Raw genomic sequence first — 23,959 nt, 5'->3', positions numbered from 1 at the left:
AGACGTGGCATGGATTCTCCAGGCTCTCTCTTGGGGAGCCAACCTTTCTCCTTTGACCTTAAGTGGGACAATGAGAACAGCAAGCATCTTCTTGTATGAGAGGTCAAGGTCAAAACTAGGCAATTATACAAGCTATATAAATAATGCAGGTGCTCAATGGGGATATATTAAGTGAGAGTTCCATTGCTGGGAGTCCTTAAGAAACGACTGCAAGGGGGTCTGCCCATTGCAGTCGTTAGGCCACAAGAGTCACCTGAACGACCTGATTTTACGACCTTTTTTTTTCTTGCAGTGTCTTTAAGTAAATCCACAGTAAGTGAACCAAAGGCTTGCTGTGAAGACAGTTTTGCCCCCAAACTGAAATAAATACTGAGGTTACAGCAAAGTTTTCATCAAACGTGATTGCAAACGAGCATAAATGCAGCCATGTTGCCGAGCGGGTTTGGCTTCGCCTCCGAGAAGCTTCTTCCATTCTGAATTTTGGAACAGAAGAAGCTTCTTGGAGGAGAAGCTAAGCCTCTTCTGGGAAAAACAAAGGAAGTCCAGTGGCCTCTTGCAAAAAGCACCTTTTGGGGGCATCCCGAGATTAAAACAAAGCAGGAATGCTGCCTGGGGTTAAACCAGTCCTCCTGTCTTTATCTGGGTTAATTAAGTGCGCTAATTGATCTAACGCAGCACATTTGAGCTGCAAAGTTCTGCATTTATGCTAGACGGCAGCCAAGAGTTTTCCTTTACTGGCTAGCTGAGGAATTCTGGGAATTGAAGCCCACCAGTTGCCAAGTTTGGAGACCCTGGTTTAAAGACATTATGCAGTCACAAAGTCCCATCCCCCTTGGTTACTGTTGACTGTCACCTAGCTTAGAGGTCCCCAACCTTTTGGGCACCAGGGACCAGTTCCACAGAGAGAGGTTTTTCCGTGGCCCGGAGTGTGTCTTGTTTTGTGTGTTGCCTGCATCCTGTGGGTGGGGCTTTGCTTGTTTGTGCATACTGGTTGTTGGCATGCCATGGCCCGGTACCGGTCCACCAACCGGGGACTGGGGACCCCTGATCTAACTCTAACCAGCTGCCGACCCTTATTTGAGAAGGTTGCTGTGCATAGTGTAGCAATACATCAGTTAATTTGGAACATTCATATGTGGACCAGATTTTTGCTCCTGACAATGCAGTGCAAGTAATCCCCTCTATATGCAGTGCAGGTTGTCCTCAACGTATGACCAAAATTTGTGTTGCTAAGTGAAGAAAAGTCTAGGGTCTCCTGCTTGAGCTGGCGGTTGGACTAGAAGATCTCCAAGGTCCCTTCCAGCTCTATTTGGATGGACAGATTGAAATTTGCTAAATGAGTTTCGCCCCGTTTTACGTCCCTCCTTGACAAATTTGTTAACTGAACTGCTGCAGCCGTGAAATTAGTAACTCGGTTGCTAAGGGGAATCTGGTTTTCCCCCGTTGCGTCTGCTTGTCCGAAGGTCGCAAAAGGAGATTACCTGATCCCAGGGACACTGCAATGGGACTCACGTCATAAACGCGAGTGACTTATGACCCTCTTTCACACTTACGGCCCTTGCAGCCGCCCCACGGTCACGTGATTTGTATTCGAATGCTTGACAACTGACTCACATCAGAAACACGAGTCAGTTGTCAAGCATTCGGATATAAATCACGTGACCGCAGGGAGGCTGCAACGGTCGTAAGTGTGAAAGAGGGTCTTAAGTCCATTTTTTTTCTGTGCCGTTGTAAATTTGAACGGTCGCTAAATGAACTGTTATAAGCGGAGGACTCTCCTGGGACTGGCAACTGCCCATCAGCAATTGCTGTGTAGTCAACTGCCAAACTGAGAATACTACAGGACACTTATTGTGCTATGAGTAGAAGAGCATATTTGTTGCTCAAGGTTGAAGTGTGTGTGGGGGGTCTGTGGTGCCCTCTGAGCTTGGCTCTTTTCTTATTTATTTATTTTTATTTATTTTATTTAGATTTATATACCGCCCTTTCCCGAAGGACTCAGGGCGGTTTACAGGGCATTTAAAAAACAGTCAATACAAACGTTAAAACAAATTAAAAGAGATTAAATAGAACCCTAAGAAAATTAAAACCCAGTTAAAATTAAAATAAAAAATATTCTTAGCCTGGGCCAGAGAGCTCGAAGAGCCAGGTCTTCAGGTCCTGGCGGAATGAACGGAGGTCGGGGGCAGTCCTGAGCTCCACAGGCAGCTGGTTCCAGAGGGCAGGTGCACCCACTGAGAAGGCCCTACCCCTGGGTGTTACCCGCCAGCAATCTTTTACCGCCGGCACCCTGAGAAGACCCTCCCTGTGGGAGCACACTGGACGAAGGGAACTTGATGCTGGCAGCAGGTGTTCCCTCAGATATCCTGGACCCAAGCCATTTAGGGCTTCATAGGTCATCACCAGCACCTTGAATCTCACCCGAAGGGCAACTGGAAGCCAATGCAGCTCGCGGAGTAGAGGTGTTACATGGGAGTATCGGGAGACCCCCATCACGACTCGCGCGGCCGCATTCTGCACCAGTTGAAGCCTCCGGGTGGTCTTGCAGATGTTTCATGACCCAACTAGGAACCATCATCAGGGCAGATGATGTCACCTAGTTGGGTAATGAAATGTCTACAAAGGAAACAACCCAACTCAAAAAGCACTAATCACTGCACACTTAGGTTGCTATTCACGCCCAACTGGTTTGCTTAATGGATGGATCCAAATCTTGAGCAAATCCCACCCCCCCAATGGGTGAATTTTATAACCAGGTTAAGGATGTTGGTCTAAGACAGACCAATAATAGCTTAGAAGTGAATATCTGGAGGCCAAACAGCCTCTCCATGTTTAATCTCCCCTCTTTTGGTTTCTTCTGCCCTAATGAAAATAAAATCAGGCTAAATTGAGCCATCCCGTATGGAGCTGACGATCTCTTACATTGCCTTCATTTTCTCACATTTGGGCTACGTACCTATCTGCGGTGCAGGATAGCCATATTTCTGGAAGTCTTCTACGTCGTCTCTTTTCCGGTTATCTGTCGAGCGTAGAGACTGGCTCCGGGAGTTATAGTGTACATTAGCTAGAAGAAAAAGGGAAAGAAAAAGAAAAGGGGGGGAGGGGGAGAAGAAGAATCTAGATGAACACCCTTGCAAGAATCCTCTTCTCCAAACTTTTGCTTGAAGGGCAGAACAAGAAAGGAAAAATTCACATTACTAGAAGCCCTCTTTGTTAAGGGGAGGCTGAATGGAAGGTCTCCACCTCCTTCAGAAAGTAAGATCAGAGGCAAACAAATGAACACTCCATTACATGTTCCCATGCCTGATTTAAGGTGACCTAAACCTCCATCATGAAGAGAGCTTATTGAAGAGGACGTGCCTACTTTTCTTTTCAGATAAATGCCGTGAGAAAGCAGGAGTCAAATAATCCACAGGAAGACCATGTATATCTCATTAGAATTGAAAATGAGGATGCTGAAGTGTGGAGAGCCTTAGATTCCACCATTCACATTACAGAATACAGAACATACAGGTTGGAAGGACCCTGGAGGTCCTCTAGTTCAACCCCCACAATTTCTGGAGGCAAGCCACTCCGCTGATTCATTGTTCTCACTGTAAGGAAAGCTCTCCTGGGGACAACCAACCAACCACTTGATGGGCTGCAAAAATCAGGTCTTCAGGGCCTTTCAAAAGAGTGTCGAATTGGGGAGTCAATCTTATCTCTGCAAGGATGCTGTTCCACGAACAGGGAGCCACCACTGAGAAGACCTTTCTTCTGGAATTTTCCGGGACCAAAGTCAAGATACAGAAGGATGAAAGAAACAAGGTCGCCTACAAAAATCAACTGTAACCATTGCAGCCGATTCTACATTGGACGTACATCACGTCAATTAAGAGCCAGGATCCACGAACACCGGCTGGCGGTCAAATGCCACGATCCCCAAATCTTAATCTCTACCCACACTGACACAAAACAGCACTGGTTTGACTGGAGCACCTCAAAAATCATTGGCCACGCTACCACCCGCCACACTCGTGAGTTGATCGAAGCTTGGCACTCCACAAGCAATTCCATCCACAGACACTTTGACCTACAACCAGCCTACAAACTCCTCAGGATCCAGATGAACCGCCCAGCCCACCAGAGTCAACACTGGCCCTCAACCATCCCACACAAGCCCCCCCCCTAACCAGCAGTTCACCTCCCAAGGGCTCTAACCTGACCTCCCCATCCCAACACCCATCACAAGCCTCTCACTGATGACTCACACCTGAGCCATCACAGGAGCCTCACTTGACATACCCACACCTGAAGCCCTTATAAACAGAAGAACACTGACACGGACGTCCCCCAAACTCCACTGAAGATGTTACCTAGCCTGGTAACGAAACATATGGAAACCAACCCGCAAGATCAGAGGATGAACCTTCACCTTCAAGATCCTTCTTCTTGGTCCCACCAGATGGACCTTTTTAATAGAGAGGACCTGGAACCTTCCTTTGTCTCTATGGTCTGGTGGATCAGGTAAATATAACTCCCAGCTCCGGTGGATCAGGTAGATACAACTGGGAAAAGATGGTCCTTCAAATACAACTGGGAAAAGATGGCCCCAGGTTATCAGCCACTCAAAATATTTCTTGTAGGCTTTTTAATCTGCTTACTAAAGTTTGTGGCCTTTGAAAACCCTGCAGAATTTGGAATGGAAAAGTTTATGTTCCTTGCAATCATCTGGTCGTTAATACTCTCTCTGAGGATTGTTGGGGCCACTTGGAGGTTCATCTGTGCCCTCAGGGTCACCTCAATCGTGCAAATGGGTGCGGAGCCTTCTTGGAAGTGCTGAAAAAGGGTTTCACTCTCATTTGCACAACTTGGATGATCCTGAAGGCACAGAAAGAAACCTCTTAGTGTCCTCAGTGAATCTCATAAAGAGGGCAAATGACAAGAGGACTGCCAGGGATTAAAAATCCTTCCATCCTCCACCATTCAGTCAGAACTGAAGAAGCTTCTTGGATGAGAAGCGAAAGGTCTTCAAAGGAGAAAAAAAAACCAAGTCCAGTTGCCTTTTGAAAAAGCACTTCGGGGACAGGCATGACCTGGATGACTGAGAATATCCATAGATTCCTAGAGAAAGCTTCATCCCCTCTTCCTGTTTTTAAGGAGAAGTTGCATCTCTGCAAACAAAATACAAAGAGAAGCTTTTTTAAAATAAAAAAAGATCAAACTGAAGAACGTCAGAGAGAGTTTGCAGCTGGACTGCTGCAACTTCTAAGCATGCACAGAGTGGGTTTTATTCCAAGAAGAGCAGCAATCTAAGCAATATTGGAGAACAAAACCTAACAGCGATCAACTTTAGTTTAGGATGCAGCTGTTCCTAAAATATATTCAAATTTTGAGGAGACCCTTTGATTCCAAAAATAGGATTTTCCGCAGCACTTTCGGCTGCTGGGGAAGTAGTCAGGGAGCAAAAGCACAATTAATTCCTAATGCATTCAATTTAATTTTAATTTATTGTACAGAGGCCTTTAATTTTAATTTTATCTTAATTTCTGTATTTATTGTATGTTATTGTTGTTAGCCGCCCTGAGTCCTTCGGGAGATAGGGCGGGATATAAGTCCCATTAATAAATAAATAAATAAATAAATTTTTATGAGTAGCCATTTTTTTGCCTCCCTCAAAACTAATACAACATATCATTAAACCAAAGACAGCAAAATTGGGACAATCGCTGCTCCGCTGAATAAGAATTATTGCCATGGCTCGCGAGACAGCAGCAAAATAAACATTTTTGATACCACGATATAATTAAAAACAACCACAAAAAAAAACAAAACATCAGCCTTTTGTTTTCGGGATTTAAAATGTTGTCATAAACAATCTGTACAGTTGAGATGCAGATCTTCCGAACAATCATGGGAATTCCCCCGTGAAATGTTCAGAAATATTTATTTGCTTCCTCTTCGGCTCCAAATGTGGGCTTCCGTTTCTTCTAAACAAAGCTGGCGGCTTTGTAATTAAGAAGTTCAGGATTCAAATTAGTTTATGAAGAAGCTTCTTCCCATGAGTCCCACATCCCCACCTGCTCTTTATTTATTTATTTTTTTCCCCTCTGTCTCGCTTCCCTCCGATCTGAAGGTCTTCAAGATTTGCTGGTGTTGTTTCCGAGCTTGCTAAATCTGTTTTTTTCCGAAATGGCAAACCAACCAACAAACAAAAAACATAGACTGGAAGCACTGCAATTTTCATTTTCATTTCATTTTATTTTATTTGTATTTCAGACCTGTGACCTGCTTTCAGATTGGAGGACAATCTATTTGTGAACCTCATCAGGAGAAAAAAGGACTAGGAAGGGTGACATGATATTTGAGGGGCTGCCACAAAAAAAGGGGTGGGGGTGGCGGTGGGATCGAGCTATTCTCCAAAGCCCCTGAAGGCAAAACAAGAAGCGATGGATGGAAACTAATCAAGGAGAAAAGCAACCTGGAACTAAGGGGAAACTTCCTGACAGTGAGGACAATTAATCATTGGAACAGCTTGCTTCTAGAAGTTGTGGGTGCTCCATCACAGGAGGTTTTTAAGAAGCTGCCACAAAGAAGACGGGGTCAACCTATTCTCCAAAACACCTGAGGGCAGGATAAGAAGTAACGGATGGAAGCTTATCAAAGAGAGAAGCAACCTAGAACGGAGGACACATTTTCTGTGAGAGAGAAAATATTTCATCAGTGGAACAGTTTGCCTTCAGAAGCTGTGGACGCTCTCCCTCCCTGGAGGTTTTCAAGAAGAGACTGGACAGCCATTTGTCTGATAATGGTGTAGGTCACGGGTAGGCAACCTTGGCTCTTTTATGACTCGTGGACTTCAACTCCCAGAATTCCTGAGCCAGCATGGGGAACTATGGCCCCTTCATGACTCGTGGGCTTCAACTCCCAGAATTCCTGAGCCAGCATGGGGGAACTATGGCCCCTTCATGACTCGTGGACTTCAACTCCCAGAATTCCTGAGCCAGCATGGGGAACTATGGCCCCTTCATGACTCGTGGACTTCAACTCCCAGAATTCCTGAGCCAGCATGGGGAACTATGGCCCCTTCATGACTGGTGGACTTCAACTCCCAGAATTCCTGAGCCAGCATGAGGGAACTATGGCCCCTTCATGACTGGTGGACTTCAACTCCCAGAATTCCTGAGCCAGCATGGGGGAACTATGGCCCCTTCATGACTGGTGGACTTCAACTCCCAGAATTCCTCAGCCAGCATGGGGAACTATGGCCCCTTCATGACTCGCGGACTTCAACTCCCAGAATTCCTGAGCCAGCATGGTTCAGCTTGGAAACTTCTCCCTTTACCCTCAGCATGGCTGGCTCAGGAATTCTGGGAGTTGAAGTCCACGAGTCATAAAAGAGCCCAGGTTGCCTACCCCTGGTATAGGGTCTCCTGCTCGAGCAGAGGATTAAAGCAGAAGACCTTCAACATCTCTTTCACTATTCTGTATTCTGTAAAAGTATATTTGGTTTGGATTCAGAATAGAATAGAATAGAGCTGGAAGGGACCTTGGAGGTCTTCTAGTCCAGCCCCCTGCTTGAGCAGGAGAACCTATCCCATTTCAGACAAGTGACTGTCTAGCCTCTTCTTAAAAACCTCCAGTGATGGAGCGCCCACGATTTCTGGTGGCAAGCTGTTCCACTGGTTAATTGTTTCTCACTGTTAGGAAGTTTCTCCTTAATTCCAGGTTGCTTCTCTCTTTGATGAGTTTCCAACCATTTTCTTGTCCTGCCTTCAAGCGCTTTGAAGAATAATGTGACCCCCCTCTTCTTTGTGGCAGCCCCTCAGTTACTGGAATGCTGCTATCATATCTCCCCTGTTTCTTCTTTTCCAAAGAACTTCTATTGGAAAGAATTGGAGAAGTCAAACTTCCTCCCAATGATCTGGAGAGGTATTTGATGAATTCTCTTCTCCAACCTATTGTCAAAGCAAAAAACATCCAATTCTGATTCTCCATGCCGTGCCGACATCTTGTTCTCATTATTATAGACTTTTTAGAATAAACAATGCCTGAAGATCATTTGAAGTGTTTCATTAGTCGGAACCATGACACCTATCTGTGCAGAGTCCGTTCCAACTGACCCCCCTCACTTGGCATTCAAGTTCCACCTGATGAGTCCCTGAATGACCAAGATTGGCCTCTAATGAGTTGCACAATGAGATCCATGCCACCATCTTGGATCTCAGCTGTCAAACTCGGGCTAATTAAAGCTGATGGGGTCTAAACAGCCCGAATTCAAAGTCTGTTCTGGCAACAGCTGCAGAAATTGTTGAGTGGGAAAAATTGATATCTTCCTCCTTGGAACCAGTTGAGATCCCATGAGTTAATGACTCGACATCATACTCTGTTTTCTTTCGTATTATTTATTTTTAGTTTCCAGGGTGCTCGTCAGCCATCGAAAGCTTCTTGTTGGGGAGAATGTGCAGATGATACGATAAATCAGAGTTTCTCTTTAGGTTGGTTTCAGCTTTCCAATGCCTTCTCTGGAATTTTATGCCTGCTGACTCTTCCTGATATTGGTGGTATCAATCTGGATTGATCTGGCCTATCCTTTCGAAAAGTGGTTTTATTATATCATAGAAACACTACTATAAAGAATGTGATATATTAAAACCAGAGGAGGAGGAGGAGGAGGAGGAGGAGGAGGAGGAGGAGGAGGAGGAGGAGGAGGAGGAGGAGGAAAGGAAGGAAGGAAGGAAGGAAGGAAGGAAGGAAGGAAGGAAGATGAGAAGGAAGGAAGGAAAATGAGAAGGAAGGAAGGAAGCTGTGGTGGTGCAAAGGAGTTCAATCTTGATGAGGTTCAAGGTTGACTCGGCCTTCCATCCTTCCAAGGTCGGTATAATGAAGACCCAGATTGTTGGAGGGTCAACATGCTGACTCTGTAAACCACTTAGAGAGGGCTGTAAAGCACTGTGAAGCAGTATACAAGTCTAAGTACTATTGGGAAGGAAGGGAGGGAGGGAAGGAGGGAAGAAGGAAGGAAGGAAGGAAGGAAGGAAGGAAGGAAGGAAGGAAGGAAGGAAGGAAGGAAGGAAGGAATGAAGGAAGGTAGGAAGGAAGGAAGGAAGGAAGGAAGGAAGGAAGGAAGGAGGGGGAAGACGGAAAGAAGGGAAAAAAGAAGGAGTTGAAGAAGTTGTAAAAGAAGGTGGTGGAGAAAGAAAGAAAAAGAGAAAGAGAGAAAGGAAGGAAGGAAGAAGAGAAGAAGGAAAAGTAGTGGAATAAAATATCCTCAGTCAAATTCTAAAATGTTCATTAGGTAAAGGTTCCCCCGCACATGCGTGCTAGTCGTTTCCGACTCTAGGGGCCGGTGCTCATCTCCGTTTCAAAGCCGAAGAGCCAGCGCTTGTCCGAGGACGTCTCTGTGGTCATGTGGCCGGCATGACTAGACGCCAAAGGCGCACGGAACGCTGTTACCTTCCCACCGGAGTGGTCCCTATTTTTCTACTTGCATTTTTTACGTGCTTTCGAACTGCTAGGTTGGCAGAAGCTGGGATGAGTAACAGGCGCTCACTCTGTTACGCGGCACTCGGGATTCAACCCGCCAAACTGCCGACCTTCTGATCGACAAGCTCAGCGTCCTAACCCACTGAGCCACCGCGTCCCTATAACGTTCATTAAATTAGTCAAAATTCTCCTTTTTTTGCCCTTTGGTTGGAAAAAAAAGATAGAGAAATATTCTTCAGATTTTTACATGCAACACATAGGAACCACCCTCAGCTCCAAATTCAATACACATTTATCCTTCTGTGATGTTCTTATTTGGGCTATCCATATACAAGGGAACTTCGCGATTAAGCTAGAAGACGTTTCAAAAGGACGTGGAGCTACCCAAAGGCTATTTTACACATCACATACAGAAGATCCCCACTGTAATACCTAACAGAGAACGGGAAAGCCGAAGGGTGAGTAAAGATGAAGTTAGAAGTGAAGAACTTTCTAACACTCAGTCAATGTCGATCGAGATTCTCCAGGTCAGGTCAGGGTTGCTCCAAAGGTGCTTTTTCAAAAGAGAAGTAGACTTTCTTTGTTTTTTTCTTTGAAAACGTTTCGCTTCTCATCCGAGAAGCTTCTTCAGTTCTGACCGAATGGTGGAGAATGGAAGGATTTATATTCCTTGCAGCCATCTGGTCATTTGCACTCTTTCTGAGAGTCGTTGAGGCCACTTGGAAGTTTATCCCACTCAGATAGGCCTCCAAGGGGCCTCAACAATCCTCAGAGAGAGTACTAACGACCAGATGACTGCGAGGAATATAAATCCTGCCATTCCCCACCATTCGGTCAGAACTGAAGAAGTTTCTTGGATGAGAAGCGAAACGTCTTCAGGAAAAAAACAAAGTACAGTTGCCTTTTTTTTTTGGGGGGGGAACACACCCTTGGGACTCAGTCAATGCCTGACACTTGAGTCCATTGCTTTTCCACCAATTTAGAAGCTCTCCTGCGTATCCAATTGTCCGCAAACATTATTCTTTCCTCAAAGAGAAGTTGTGTCAAGGTAGAGATGAAGGATTATTCTATTCAGTGCAGTTCTTTTCTTTCTTTTTTTAAAGAAGGATTTATCTACCTTATCTAAGTTCTTGATAAATGAAATGCAAAGAGCGGACTGGTCTGCAGAGGCAAAACTAGACGATCCCCGCCGAGTGTGTTGGAAGGACTACACAAATAGCCATACTCGCCATTCTTGTTCGCCAGCATGTGACAAAGGTCTGGCCAGACGCAACCATTTTTTTTGCTCAAAGGTCATGTGTTAGCAAATACATATGGAAGCTGTTACTGACAGACAGCATCTTTATCTCCTGCATCTTGGCCTGTTCTCCAGTCCCTCCTCCTCGTAGCTCCGTCTGACATTCATCCTCAAGGCAGGGTTTTTTTAATTTTAGCTCCCTTCCCTGTTCTCACCACGAAATTAACATTTCAGGGCACTTGGGCTTGGCAAGGAGAATTGCACATTAAGGAACCATGTGCCTCGTGAAACGAGCGAGCGATCTGCTTAAATTTGGATGAGCGTCACTGTCACGGTGGGAAATAAGTCAGACCTTAAGCAGGGGAGAGAGCAGAGAACAGACCATGGTCAGTTTGCCTGGTGCAACGTCTCAGATGTGGCTTGGGGTCCGGCATCCCTTCCTTTGGTCCTGGGGCCAGGTCCACTTTCAAAGCCTGAGTAGGAAGGGCTGGGGGAAGGGATTCTGCGTAATTCTGGGGCATGTGCACTTCCCATTACTACGCCGGAAAGCCCGCTTGACATGTTTCCACTTGGTTTCAGATGTATTTATTAATTTAGTTTGAAAGGGGGGGGAACATAACTTAGGGCTCTCCCACATGGCACAAGAGATGGAAGGAAGCATGCCAGGGTTAAAATATGTGGGCCCTGCTTGCAAACGCTCGTCCGTTTCAGCTACGAAGCAGAAAAATGTAGAACATAGAATAAGAGGGCTGGAAGTGATCTTGGAGGTGTTCTAATCCAGCCCTCTGCTCAAGCTTCTTGCAAACCTCCAGTTATGGTGATGGAGCAACCACAACTTCTGGAGGCAAAAGGTCGCACTGGTTAATTGTTCTCACTGTCGGGAAGTTTCTCCTTAGTCCTAGGTTGCTTCTCTCCTTGATTAGTTTCCATCCGTTGCTTCTTGTCCTGCCTTCAGGTGCTTTGGAGAATAGCTTAACTTCCTCTTCTTTGGGGCAGCCCCTGAGATATTGGAAGGCTGCTATCATGTCACCCCTAATCAGGGAAGAGCAACTAAGATGATCCAAGGCCTGGAGACTAAAACATACTAAAAAGGACTGCAGGACTTGGGTTTGGCTAGTCTAGACAAAAGAAGGACTAGGGTGTTAAATGATAGCAACGTTCCAGTATCTGAGGGGCTGCCACAAAGAAGAGGGGGTCAAATTATTCTCCAAAGCACCAGAGGGCAGGACGAGAAACAATGGTTGGAAACTGATCAAAGAGAGAAGCAACCTGGAATTAAGGAGAAACTTCCTGACAGTGAAGACAATTAACCAGTTGAACAGCTTGCCTCCAGAAATCGTGGGTGCTCCATCACTGGAGATTTTTAAGAAGAGACTAGACATTCACCTGTCTGAGATGGTATAGGCTCTCCTGCTTGAGCAGGGGGCTGGACTAGAAGACCTCCAAGGTCCCTTCCAGCTCTATTCTATTCTATTCTATTCTATTCTATTCTATTCTATTCTATTCTATTCTATTCTATTCTATTCTATTCTATTCTATTCTATTCTATTCTATTCTATTCCATATTTTCTATTCTATTTATTCCATATTCCTGTTCTGTTCTATTCTATTCTATTCTATTCTATTCTATTCTATTCTATTCTATTCTATTCTATTCTATTCTATTCTATTCTATTCTATTCTATTCTATTCTATTCCATATTTTCTATTCTATTCTATTCTATTCTGTTCTGTTCTGTTCTATTCTATTCTATTCTATTCTATTCTATTCTATTCTATTCTATTCTATTCTATTCTATTCTATTCTATTCTATTCTATTCTATTCTATTCTATTCTATTCTATTCTATTCTAATCCTTCTCTTCATTAGACTAGACATGCGTAGTTTCCTCCATCATTCATCATTTGGTTTAACCTCCAGACCCCTTATCTGACCCCCTTAGAACTAATCCTTTCTTAGCACACTCTTTAAGAGAATTACTACAGTTGTTAAGTTAGCAACCCGGTTGTCAGAAGGTCGCAATTGTTATCACATGACCCCGGGATGCTGCAACTGTCGCAAATACATGCCAGTTGCCAAGCCTCTGCATTTTGATCACATGACCATGGGGACACTACCACAGTCATCAGCGTGAAAAACACCCAGAAGTCACTTTTTCGGTGCCCTTGTAAGTTTTGAACAGTCACTAAACTAAGAGTTGTAAGCCGAGGACTCTCTGTATTGCAAAATCAGGCACTCTGTTTTCCTGTCATCCTTTGTCTGCAAAAATCTTTTGTTTTCGGAGCTCGGACTTTGCAAAACCTGCCCAGGAGTTTCTCCAGCTGTCCCCTCTGTCCCCGAGTGTGCATGCACAGAATGACAGAACGAGAGAGCTGGAAGGGACCTTGGAGGTCTTCTAGTCCAACCCCCTGCTTAGACAGAAAACCCTCTACCCCTGTTACACACCAATGGCTCTATGGTCTCTTCTTAAAAATCTCCAGTGATGGAGCACCCAGAACTTCTGAAGGCAAGCCGTTCTTTTGATTCCACTGTTCTCACTCTCAAGAAATTCCTCCTTTGTTCCAGGTTGCTTCTCTCCTTGATTAGTTTCCATCATTGCTTAGTTCTCTCCTTATTTAGCTTCCATCCGTTTCTTCGTGTTCTGCCTTCTGATGCTTTGGAGAACAGGCTGACACACACACACACACACACACACACACACACACACACACACACACACACACACACTATTGGTGGCAGCCCCTTAGATACTGTCCCAAAGTTGCTTTTTTTAGGAGGCAACTGGACTTCTTTGTTTTTCTTTGAAGACGTTTCGCTTCTCATCCAGGAAGCTTCTTCAACTCTGACTGGATGGTGGGGAAGGGAAGGATTTATACTCCTTGCAGACAGCTGGCCATTTGCATCCTTTTAGAGCGTTATTGAGGTCACCGGGAGGTTTATCTGTGTCCTCGGGGGGCACCTGAGTGATGCAAATGGGTGTGGAGCCTTCTTGGAACTGCTGAAAGGACTTTGTTCTAGACTGGAGATAGATGATGTCATATCCCTCCCCCTCTGTTGAGGGAGGGGTGTTCAATTTAGACATAGATGGTAGCCCTGGGTAGAATGGATCTGGCCTTGGAGACTACAACTCATGTTATTTACTTAGTTCCAAAGGTGCTTTTTTCAAGATGCAATGGGACTTTCTTGTTTTTCTTTGAAGACGTTTCGCTTCTCATCCAGGAAACTTCTTCAGCTCTGACTGGATGGTGGGGAAGGGAAGGATTTATACTCCTTGCAGACAGCTGGCCATTTGCATCCTTTTAGAGAGTTATTGTGTCCTCGGGGGGGGGGCACCTGAGTGATGCAAATGGAAGTGCTGAAGTGCTGAAAGGACTGTGTTGTAGACTGGACATAGATGATGTCATATCCCTCCCCCTCTGTTGAGGGAGGGGTGTTCAGTTTTGAGATAGATGGCCTCTTTGACCCCTCTTTCAAACCAGCGGTCCTCTCGGTTCGGAATGTGGACCTTGATAAACCTCCAAGTGGCCTCAGTGACTCTCTAAAAGAATTAAAATGGCCAGCTTTCTGCAAGGAGTATAAATCCTTCCATTCCCCACCATCCAGTCAGAGCTGAAGAAGCTTCCTGGATGAGAAGCGAAACGTCTTCAGAAGAAAAACAAGGAAGTCCAGTTGCCTCTTGGAAAAGCAACTTTGGGACAACCGTGATCTGGATGGCTGAGAATCTCCATGGACCCCTTCAGATATTATAACAGTGTTATCATGTCAGCCCTAGTCCTTCTTTTCCTTAAACTAGACATACCCAATCCCAGCAACCGTTCTTCACATTGTCTAGGCCTGCACACCTGTGTGCAAACAATGGGAGATAGAGAGCTGCCAAAACAACAACAACAACAACAACTGGGTACTTTAACATTTGAAAGAGACTCGTTGTGCTATTCCTCACAACCTTTGCACAGATTTCCAATGGCTTGCTCATCCAAGCTATGGATGTTGGCTAAGATGCTGAACCCGTAAAGCTTCTGTCTTTTTCCGCATTCCCCCAAAATAGCAGAAAACCCCCTATCTAAAATAGAAGGGATTGCAGGTAATCCACTACTTAAGAACCGTTCGTTTATTGACCGTTCAAACTTGTGAGGGCACTGAGAAAAGGGACTCACAACCGTTTTTCACGCTTACGACCATCGCAGCATCCCCGCGGTCACATGATCAGAATTCAGATGCTCGGCAACTGACTCATACTGTTGTGGGGTCCCTGGGATCCCCTTTTGCGACCTTCCGACAAGCAAAGTCAATGGAGATGCCAGATTCACTTAAGGACCATATTCCTAACTTAACAGTTGTCAGGATTCAGTTAACAAATATGGCAATCAAATATGGGCCATGCTCACTTAACTAATGTCTCACTTAGCAACAGAAATTCTGGGGCTCAGACGTCGAGAACTACCTGTACAGATTTCTTGGCCCTGAGCAAGCTCTAAACAGACTGTCATGGTTCCGACAGATGAAACTCTTCAAAGAACTTTGAGGCATTGTTTGCCTTAAAGAATCTTTATTTGAGTAGCATGGCATCGGCACGTACGTGGTGGAAGCCAAAATCTGAATTCTCCTCCCCTAGACACATAGTATCAAAGCACAATTCCCTCCTCTAATTAACAGTCATAAATCACATTCTCCCATCGGTTTGGAACGCAGAACTTCCCTCCAGTTCTCCAGCCCGCCATTTCTTATCATCTCTTATTTCAAACAGCCTTGGGGAAAAACACTCTACTACGATGTTGTTATGTCTAACTAATTCCCATACACATTCTTCCTCCTCCCTCCCCAGGATCATCTAATTCTAACTCTAAAAGTAACACACAGGTTAAGGGGGAAATGGCTGCATCTTCATATATTGTCAAAGCAAGAACATCCGATGTTAGCAGCGTTGACACAGACAATGCTACGAACCACAGGGCTGTCAAACAAATCCCGTTTTGCAGAGGGATCGGTCAGAGACAGACAAGCATACCAAGCAGGGGAGTTGTTTGTTGCTTAACCTGAAGGAATTCTCCCTTCGGTACCCCACAAAGCAGCCCTGCTTTCTCCCAGACCTTGAAGGCATCTGATGTGGCTTTGGAAGAGTGTAGACAGCTGGCATCTGCTGCCTGCCGAAACAAAACCTGCCAACTGACAGACTCCACTTCTTGGCTTTGAAATTTGCCCCGGAGGAAGATAACGGCTCCGCTATGGTTCCCAGGGGGTTTGATGTGCAAACATCACTACTAGGCAGTTGCACGTGCAAACCGTACAAAACCCACACGGATTCTCTGATGGGGTTCTAAAAGGCATTCAACCAACTCAGCACAATTTGGAATTTCTATGCTGATATGGAAAAAGCCAATTCTGGAAGGGTCAAAAACCTCAGATTGATTCATCCTTGATAATCATGATCCATCAGTCATGGCCAAATAAATATATGGGGCCTCCTGCCTGGTCAATGACTGTTGGGTAGCTGCCAGATTGTTCTAGTCATGGCAGCCATCGGATCTTAGCATAACCACCCCACCATACACAGGTGAGTTATGCAGATGTGGGCTTATTTACCTTTTTCCCCCATGTGGACAATATTGGGGTGTCTGCAGAGAGAGGGGGTCAAAAAACTAAAGACGGGGGTTCACCACCATATGATAGAAGAGCTGCCTTTTCTTATCTGTATGCCAAATATTAAAAAGAAAGGAGTGTACTGTAGTTTGCTACCTTGACTTTTTGGCCCCCTCCCTGCAGCAAATCCTGGATGGATGGATGGGTGGGTGGGTGAGAGAGGAGATAAATGATAATAGAGATAGAGATAGATAGATAGATAGATAGATAGATAGATAGATAGATAGATAGATGATAGATAGATAGATAGATAGATAGATAGATAGATAGATAGATAGATAGATAGGCAGGCAGGCAGGCAGACAGACAGACAGACAGACAAAAATAGATAGAGAGAGAGATAGAGGGATAGATAGATAAATAGATAGATAGATAGATAGATAGATAGATAGATAGATAGATAGATATAAATAGATAGAGAGATAGAGAGAGATAGAGAGATAGAGATGATAGAGATAGAGATAGAGATAGAGATAGAGATAGAGATAGAGATAGAGATAGAGATAGAGATAGAGATAGATAGATGATAGATAGATAGATAGATAGATAGATAGATAGATAGATGGATGGATGGATGGATGGATGGATGGATGGATGGATGGATGGATGGACGGACGGACGGACGGACGGACGGACGGACGGACAGACAGACAGATAACAGAATAACAGAATGTTATTCTGTTGGAAGGGACCCTGGAGGTCTTCTAGTCCACCCCCTGCTCAAGCAGGAAACCCTATACCATTTCAGACAAGTGGTGGTCCAGTCTCTTCTGAAACAGATTGGACAACCATTTGTCTGAAGAGAAGGATGGACATGGACCCAAACTAGTGAACATCTGGTCTGAATCAATATGCATGTCAAGCTGAACAGATCCTTCTACCCCTTTCTGAAGAGAGGGATGACTTTTCCTCTCCTCCGTCTTCTGCCCCTCTAGCAGTTCTCCTCCGGCAGTTCGCAGAGGTCACCGTGAGCAATTCGGTGATCATCTCCTCTTCTTCCTGCCTTGGGTGTCAATCGATCTGGCCTCGGAGAGTTGAATTTATCTAAGTCTTCTTTCACCCTCTCCTTGTCTATTCTGAGCTACGGCTCACTCCTTGCTCTAATGGCCCAGTCTGGAGGAGCTAAAGTTTCATTTCTCTTCCGATAAAGGGCAGATATAAAATACGAGTTCGTGGGAAGTTGAGAAACGATGGAGATCGGATGCAGGCAAGCTCTGAGTCATGTCGCATGCAGGGAGAAAAAGATGAGCTACAAATCTCCCTGAAAGATCAAGTCATCAATGGGAATATTTGGCAACTGGCTGACCTCAAAGACGACATTAAAAAAAAGAAAGGAATTAAAATAGAAATACAGATGGGAAGGGCACGCTGCACATTTAACTGCCAAAAAAGAAGTGATGTGGTGGTGGCTCTACAATTATGCTTCAATCAATCAATCAATCAATCAATCAATCAATCAATCAGAATAGAGCTGGAAAGGACCTTGGAGGTCCTCTAGTCCAACTCCTTGCACAAGTAGGAAAACCTATGTTGAAAGAAAAGTCTCCATCAGGGTTCAGTCCAAGCCGGGAATAAACAACATGGCGACTGCTTTAGGAAGAAGGTTGCAGTTTATTGAAGAGGAGAGCCAGATGGCTCTGGAAGGAAAAAAACGGGGATGAGTACATGTAGGGAGTGGGTTTTTATACCCTCTGGAGCCTTTTGTTTGGAGTTGCTTCCTGTTCCTGTTTGAGGCTTTGCATTTCCTGTGTCATGTATTTTGACCTGTGTCCCTTTGGCATCTGCGAGTAAATCCAATTATGTCCTGTCTTAAACTTTGGGTGGGCTATGTAGATTTTAGGTGTCTTTGTCTTCCTAAGCTTCTAGCTGGAGGCCTCCAACCTTCCTGAATGGATTATTTACATCTGCATTTCTAACCTTCCTGAATGGATTATTTACATCTGCATTTCTACAGAGCTGGTTTCTGCTTGGGGGAAGGGAGACTTGGGGCTATTAAGAAAAAAACTGGGCATGCTTTTCTGCCTCTGTAAGATCCTTTGAGGAAATATAATATTCTTCCCTTTTAATATTTCCTTCTCTGGGGGGCTGACTTCCCATACCTAGATGATTTCAGACAAATAGCTGTCCAGTCTCTTCTTAAAAATCTCCAGTGATGGAGCACCCACAGCTTCTGAAGGCCGGCAATTCCACTGGTTAATTATTTATTTATTTTTATTTATTTTAATTCCATTTATATCTCGCCCTTCTCTGAAGACTCAGGGCGGCTTACAAGCTTAGCAGTAGCCTTCATTCTATGTATATGCCTGCTTATTAGGGCTTTTGGCCCCCCCACAAGCGGCATTATTACAAAGTCAGCTTAATTGCCCCCAACAATCTGGGTCCTCATTTTACCTACCTGGGAAGGATGGAAGGCTGAGTCAACCTTGAGCCTGGTGGGACTCGAACCTGCACTAATTGCAGGCAGCTGGTGTTACTTAAGGAGGCATTAGCCCACTGCTCCACCAAGGCACCAATTATCCTCACTGTTAGGAATTTCCTCCTTAATTCCAGGTTGCTTCTCACCCAAAACATTTGATTCCAAAGGGTGCAACCATCAATCAGAAGAGACCTGGAGGGGACATGGACGGTCTTCTAGTCCAACCCCCTGCACAAGCAGGTAAACCTATCTCATTTCAGACAAATAGCTGTCCAATCTCTTCTTGAAAACCTCCTGTGATGGAGCACCCACAGCTTCCAGAGACAAGCCGTTCCCCTGATTTGTTGTTGTTGTTTTTGTTGTTAGCTGCGAAGTCGTGTCCAACCCCTCGTGACCCTATGGACAACATTCTTCTGGGCCTTCCTGTCCTCTACCATTTTCTGGAGTCCATTTAGGCTCACCCCTCCTGCTTCAGTGACTCCATCCAGCCACCTCCTTCTCTGTCGTCCCCTTGTTCTCTTGCAATTCTTATAATTGTCAGGAAATTTCCCTTCAGTTCTACATTGGTCCTCTCTTTGAATCTTTTGATTCCAGAGATTGCCACGGTCGGAATACAGTCAAATCAAATTCCCCTTTTGAAACCCTTCAGTCTTATCCCCATACACAATGATTTGTGCGTATTATTTTCAACAAAACCTACTATTGGCTACCAAATGACAGTTTATCGCATCACCTCACTTAAAAAGGTAAAGGTTCCCCCGCACATGCGTGCTAGTCGTTTCCGACTCTAGGGGCCGGTGCTCATCTCCGTTTCAAAGCCGAAGAGCCAGCGCTTGTCCGAGGACGTCTCCGTGGTCATGTGGCCGGCACGACTAGACGCCAAAGGCGCACGGAACGCTGTTACCTTCCCACCGGAGTGGTCCCTATTTTTCTACTTGCATTTTTACGTGCTTTCGAATTGCTAGGTTGGCAGAAGCTGGGACGCGTAACAGGCGCTCACTCTGTTACGCGGCACTCGGGATTTGACCCGCCAAACTGCCGACCTTTTAATCGACAAGCTCAGTGTCCTAACCCACTGAGCCACCGCATCCCTTAGGACCTCACTTAGCTCTGGCTTTTTTTTTTTTTTTTTTTAGATCTAAAGGGAAACAGGGCTAGCACCGAGCAAGCACCGTGGAGAAACTTGTGGAAGAATTTGCTTGGGTGTCTGGCCAAATTAGTCCATGTGAACGAGACGAAGAAAGCCTAATGTGCTAGAAACTTTTTCATTTGAAGATTTCCACTCTTACATGATTTAACTTTATGGGAATGCCAAGCAAAGTGTAAAATTAAGGAAGGCATCCACTTTCTCTTCTGTGGACAGACAGCTCACCTGTCCTCGGCTGAGAAGATCATATTCATATCAAACTTTAATTAGATTTCATGTATGCTCTGGCAGTTAACAGAATAGAGTAACGGAATAACAGGTCCTCTAATCCAACTCCTTGCTTAAGCAGGAGGCCCTATGTCCTTTGAGAAAATGGTTGTCCACTCTCTTCTTGAAAAACCTCCAGTGATGGAGCACCCACAACTTCTGGAGGCAGGTTGTTCCACTGGTTAATTGTTCTCACTGTCAGGAAATTCCTCCTTAGTTCCAGGTTGCTTCTCTCCTTGATTAGTTTCCATCCGTTGCTTCTTGTCCTGCCTTCAGGTGCTTTGGAAAATAGCTTGACCCCCTCTTCTTTGGGGCAGCCCCTCAGATACTGGAAGACTGCTATCATGTCACCCCTCGTCCTTCTTTTCATTATATGCTATTTCACGGGTCTCCAAACTTGGCAACTTGAAGACTTGTGGACTTCAACTCCCAGAATTCCTCAGCCAGCCATTCTGGGAGTTGAATTCCACAAGTCTTCAAGTTGCCAAGTTTGGAGACCCCTGCACTATTATAATTAATTCCTGGAACTTTTCTTCATATAGTACGTTTTAGCCTCTAGTCCCCTCATCATTTTTCTCTCATCTTCAATTAAACTGAAGATCATCGAAGGCAGTTGTGGAGACTAAGCTTGGGAATGTCAGCTTATACAGTCCGTTCTGTAAGTGCAGACAAATTGTCCATCAATGGACACATAGAAACAAAGTACCTTTACACACCATTCCAAAAAGACAATAAAAAACCCAAAAGACTAGATTACATGAACTAGATTACATGAACACCAGCTAGCAGCAAGAGAACACGATGGAAACACCTTAAATTCACAACACATGGAAACATTTAACTATGGCATCAATTGGGAGACTCTGAGCATCCTTGTTCAAACTCGGTCCTAAAACACTAGAGAATAACTGCAAGCCAGGAAGTCAGACAAATCGGCCATCAGCTGGCACATAGAGATAAACAACATTTACATACCATTTAGAAGAGACCATTAAAAATCGAAAAAAGGGAATCAAAGGACCAAAACACCTCCCCATCATCAATCAAGGCCAAGATAAACAGAGATTAACACCAACATTAATACTAACTAGACCAACAAGCAAGAAATAAACATCCCAATCAAGGAACCACCAACTCAGATAAAACAAGCTAACAGTAAACAGCCTAATCAAGGAATCACCAAGAACAACTCTGACAGGGCAAGCAACCTGTCTATCAATGGCAAGCCCCCCTCCCTGCTTGCACTGATGATGTTGCCTAATTTGGTAATGAACTGTCTGCAAGCAAACAACCAAGCTCAGAGAGCACCAAGGATTCCAGTAGAAGACATCTCCTCCAGAAGCTAACATTCATATAAGCCAAGATCAACACCCAGACAATAATCAGGCAGAAATCAATGCTATAATCACAGCTCTATCAATGCTGGGTGAGCAAGCACACCCACCATCCTCACTTCGCAGAACCGAAGAAGCCTCTTGGATGAGAAGTGAAATCCCTTCCAAGAAAAACAAAGGAAGTCCAGTTGCCTCTTAGAAAAGCATCTCTGGGACAAGCCTGACCTGGAGGACTGTGAAGCTCCACAGACACCCATCCTCACTAGCACAGAAGCAGAGAAACCCTGTCCTCACTTGCATCGAAGAGGTTGTGAACCTGTTCTTATTTGTAAGATGAAAGGTGAGTTCTTCTCTGCGTTCTGAGAAACAGGGATTTCACCGATCCTGGTTAAAAACTCCATTCGGAGTCTTGTGTCCTTTTTCTGGGCCCTGCAATTCAAAACTGGAGCCAATTCAGAAGTTATGGAAAGATGAAAGCAACTGCTCGTGTGAAGCCTGCAGATAATATACAGGAGGGGCATAAGAGCTGTTTTCAAAAACCAGAAGGTTCAGCATGCAGAAGAAAGAGTGGACCTTCTCTCTTGCTCCAGAGCACGAGATCAGAACCAGGGAATTAAAATGACACGGCAGGAGATTCAAGATAGACATCAGGAGAAACCTCTGGAAAGTGTGAAAGAGGGGAACATAAGGAATTCTCTTTCGCTGGAGGTCTTAAATGTGAGCTATTCTGTCGTCTGTCAGAGATGTTTAGTTGTTAAGTCAGCATCAGAATCAGAATAGAGCTGGGAGGGACCTCGGAGGCCTTCTAGTCCAGCCCCTTGCTCAAGCAGGAGAACCTAGACCATCTCAGACAGGTGACTGTCTAGCCTCTTCTTAAAAACCTCCAGGGATGGAGCGCCCACAAGTTCTGGAGGCAATTTCTGTTCCACTGGTTGATTGTCCTCACTGTCAGGAAGTTTCACCTTAATTCCAGGTTGCTTCTCTCTTTGATCAGTTTCCAACCATTGTTTCTCATCCTACCCACTGGTGCTTTGGAGAATAACTTGACCCCTTCGTCTTTGTGGCAGCCCCTCAAATACTGGAACGCTGCTATCAGGTCTCCCCCATTTCTTCTTTTCTTTAGACTAGCCAAACCCAAGTTCTGCAGCCCTTCTTCCTATGTTTTAGTCTCCAGGCCTTGGATCATCTTTACTTGCTCTTCTCTGATTAGGGGTGACAGGACAGCAGCCTTCCAATATTTGAGGGGCTGCCCCAAAAAAGAGGGAGTCAGCCTATTCTGCAAGACAGCTGAGGCAGGAGAAGAAGCAACAGATGGAAACTAATCAAGGAGAGAAGCAACCTAGGACTAAGGGACCTTGGAGGCCTTCCAGTCCAGCCCCTTGCTCAAGCAGGAGATCCCAAACCATTTCAGACAAGGGATTGTCCATTCTCTTCTTAAAAACCTCCGGTGACGAAGCGCCCACAATGTCCGAAGGCAACTTCCATTCCACTGGTTAATTGTCCTCCCTGTTAGGAGGTTTCTCCTTAATTCCAGGTTGCTTCTCTCCTTGATTAGCTTCCATCCATTCTTTCTTGTCCTGGCTTCTGGTGCTTTGGAAAATAAGTTGACCCCATTTTCTGTATACTATACCAACCTTGGTCTTCAACCCACCATGGTCTTCCCAGTTGCAATGTATGGCAGTGAAAGTTGGACCATAAGAAAGGCTGAGCGCCAAAGAATCGAGGCCTTTGAGCTACGGTGCTGGAGAAGACTCCTGCGAGTCCCTTCGACTGCAAGGCGATCAAACTGGTCAGTCCTAGAGGAGATCAACCCTGACTGCTCTTTAGATGGCCAGATCCTGAAGTTGAAACTCAAATACTTTGGCCACCTAATGAGAAGGAAGGACTCACTGGAGAAGAGCCTCATGCTGGGAAAGATTGAGGGCAAGAGAAGAAGGGGACGACAGAGAAGGAGGTGGCTGGATGGAGTCACTGAAGCAGGAGGCGTGAGCTTAAAGGGACTCCAGAAGATGGTAGAGGACAGGAAGGCCTGGAGGAACGTGGTCCATGGGGTCGCGATGGGTCGGACACGACTTCGCAGCTAACAACAACAATATATTTATGGACTAGTGGAGTGCCAAAGAATGGAGGCCTTTGAACTATGGTGCTGGAGAAGACTCCTGCGAGTCCCTTGGACTGCAAGGCGATCAAACCGGTCAGTCCTAGAGGAGATCAACCCTGACTGCTCTTTAGAAGGCCAGATCCTGAAGCTAAAACTCAAATACTTTGGCCACCTAAGGAGAAGGAAGGACTCACTGGAGAAGAGCCTAATGCTGGGAAAGATCGAGGGCAATAGAAGAAGGGGACGACAGAGAATGAGGTGGCTGGATGGAGTCACTGAAGCAGGAGGCGTGAGCTTAAATGGACTCCAGCAGATGGTAGAGGACAGGAAGGCCTGGAGAAATGTTGTCCA

General features: G+C 45.2%; 1 protein-coding gene across 1 annotated transcript in view; it reads right to left on the bottom strand.

Moving 5' to 3' along the window:
• ADGRB1 (adhesion G protein-coupled receptor B1) overlaps nucleotides 1-23,959 on the bottom strand; it is a gene marked incomplete at its 5' end in the record, with an annotated part of 265,769 nt that overhangs the window by 193,555 nt on the left and 48,255 nt on the right. The window contains one exon of the mRNA XM_081323014.1: nucleotides 2,957-3,064. Coding sequence (XP_081179140.1) covers nucleotides 2,957-3,064 — 108 coding nt within the window. The remainder of the gene's footprint in view (nucleotides 1-2,956; nucleotides 3,065-23,959) is intronic.

Source organism: Vipera berus (assembly GCF_964194415.1).
Source record: "Vipera berus genome assembly, chromosome: 3".
NCBI classification, from domain to species: domain Eukaryota; kingdom Metazoa; phylum Chordata; class Lepidosauria; order Squamata; family Viperidae; genus Vipera; species Vipera berus.
The sequence above is the reverse complement of the archived record's forward strand: the minus strand, read 5'-3'. Positions and strand labels throughout refer to the sequence as shown.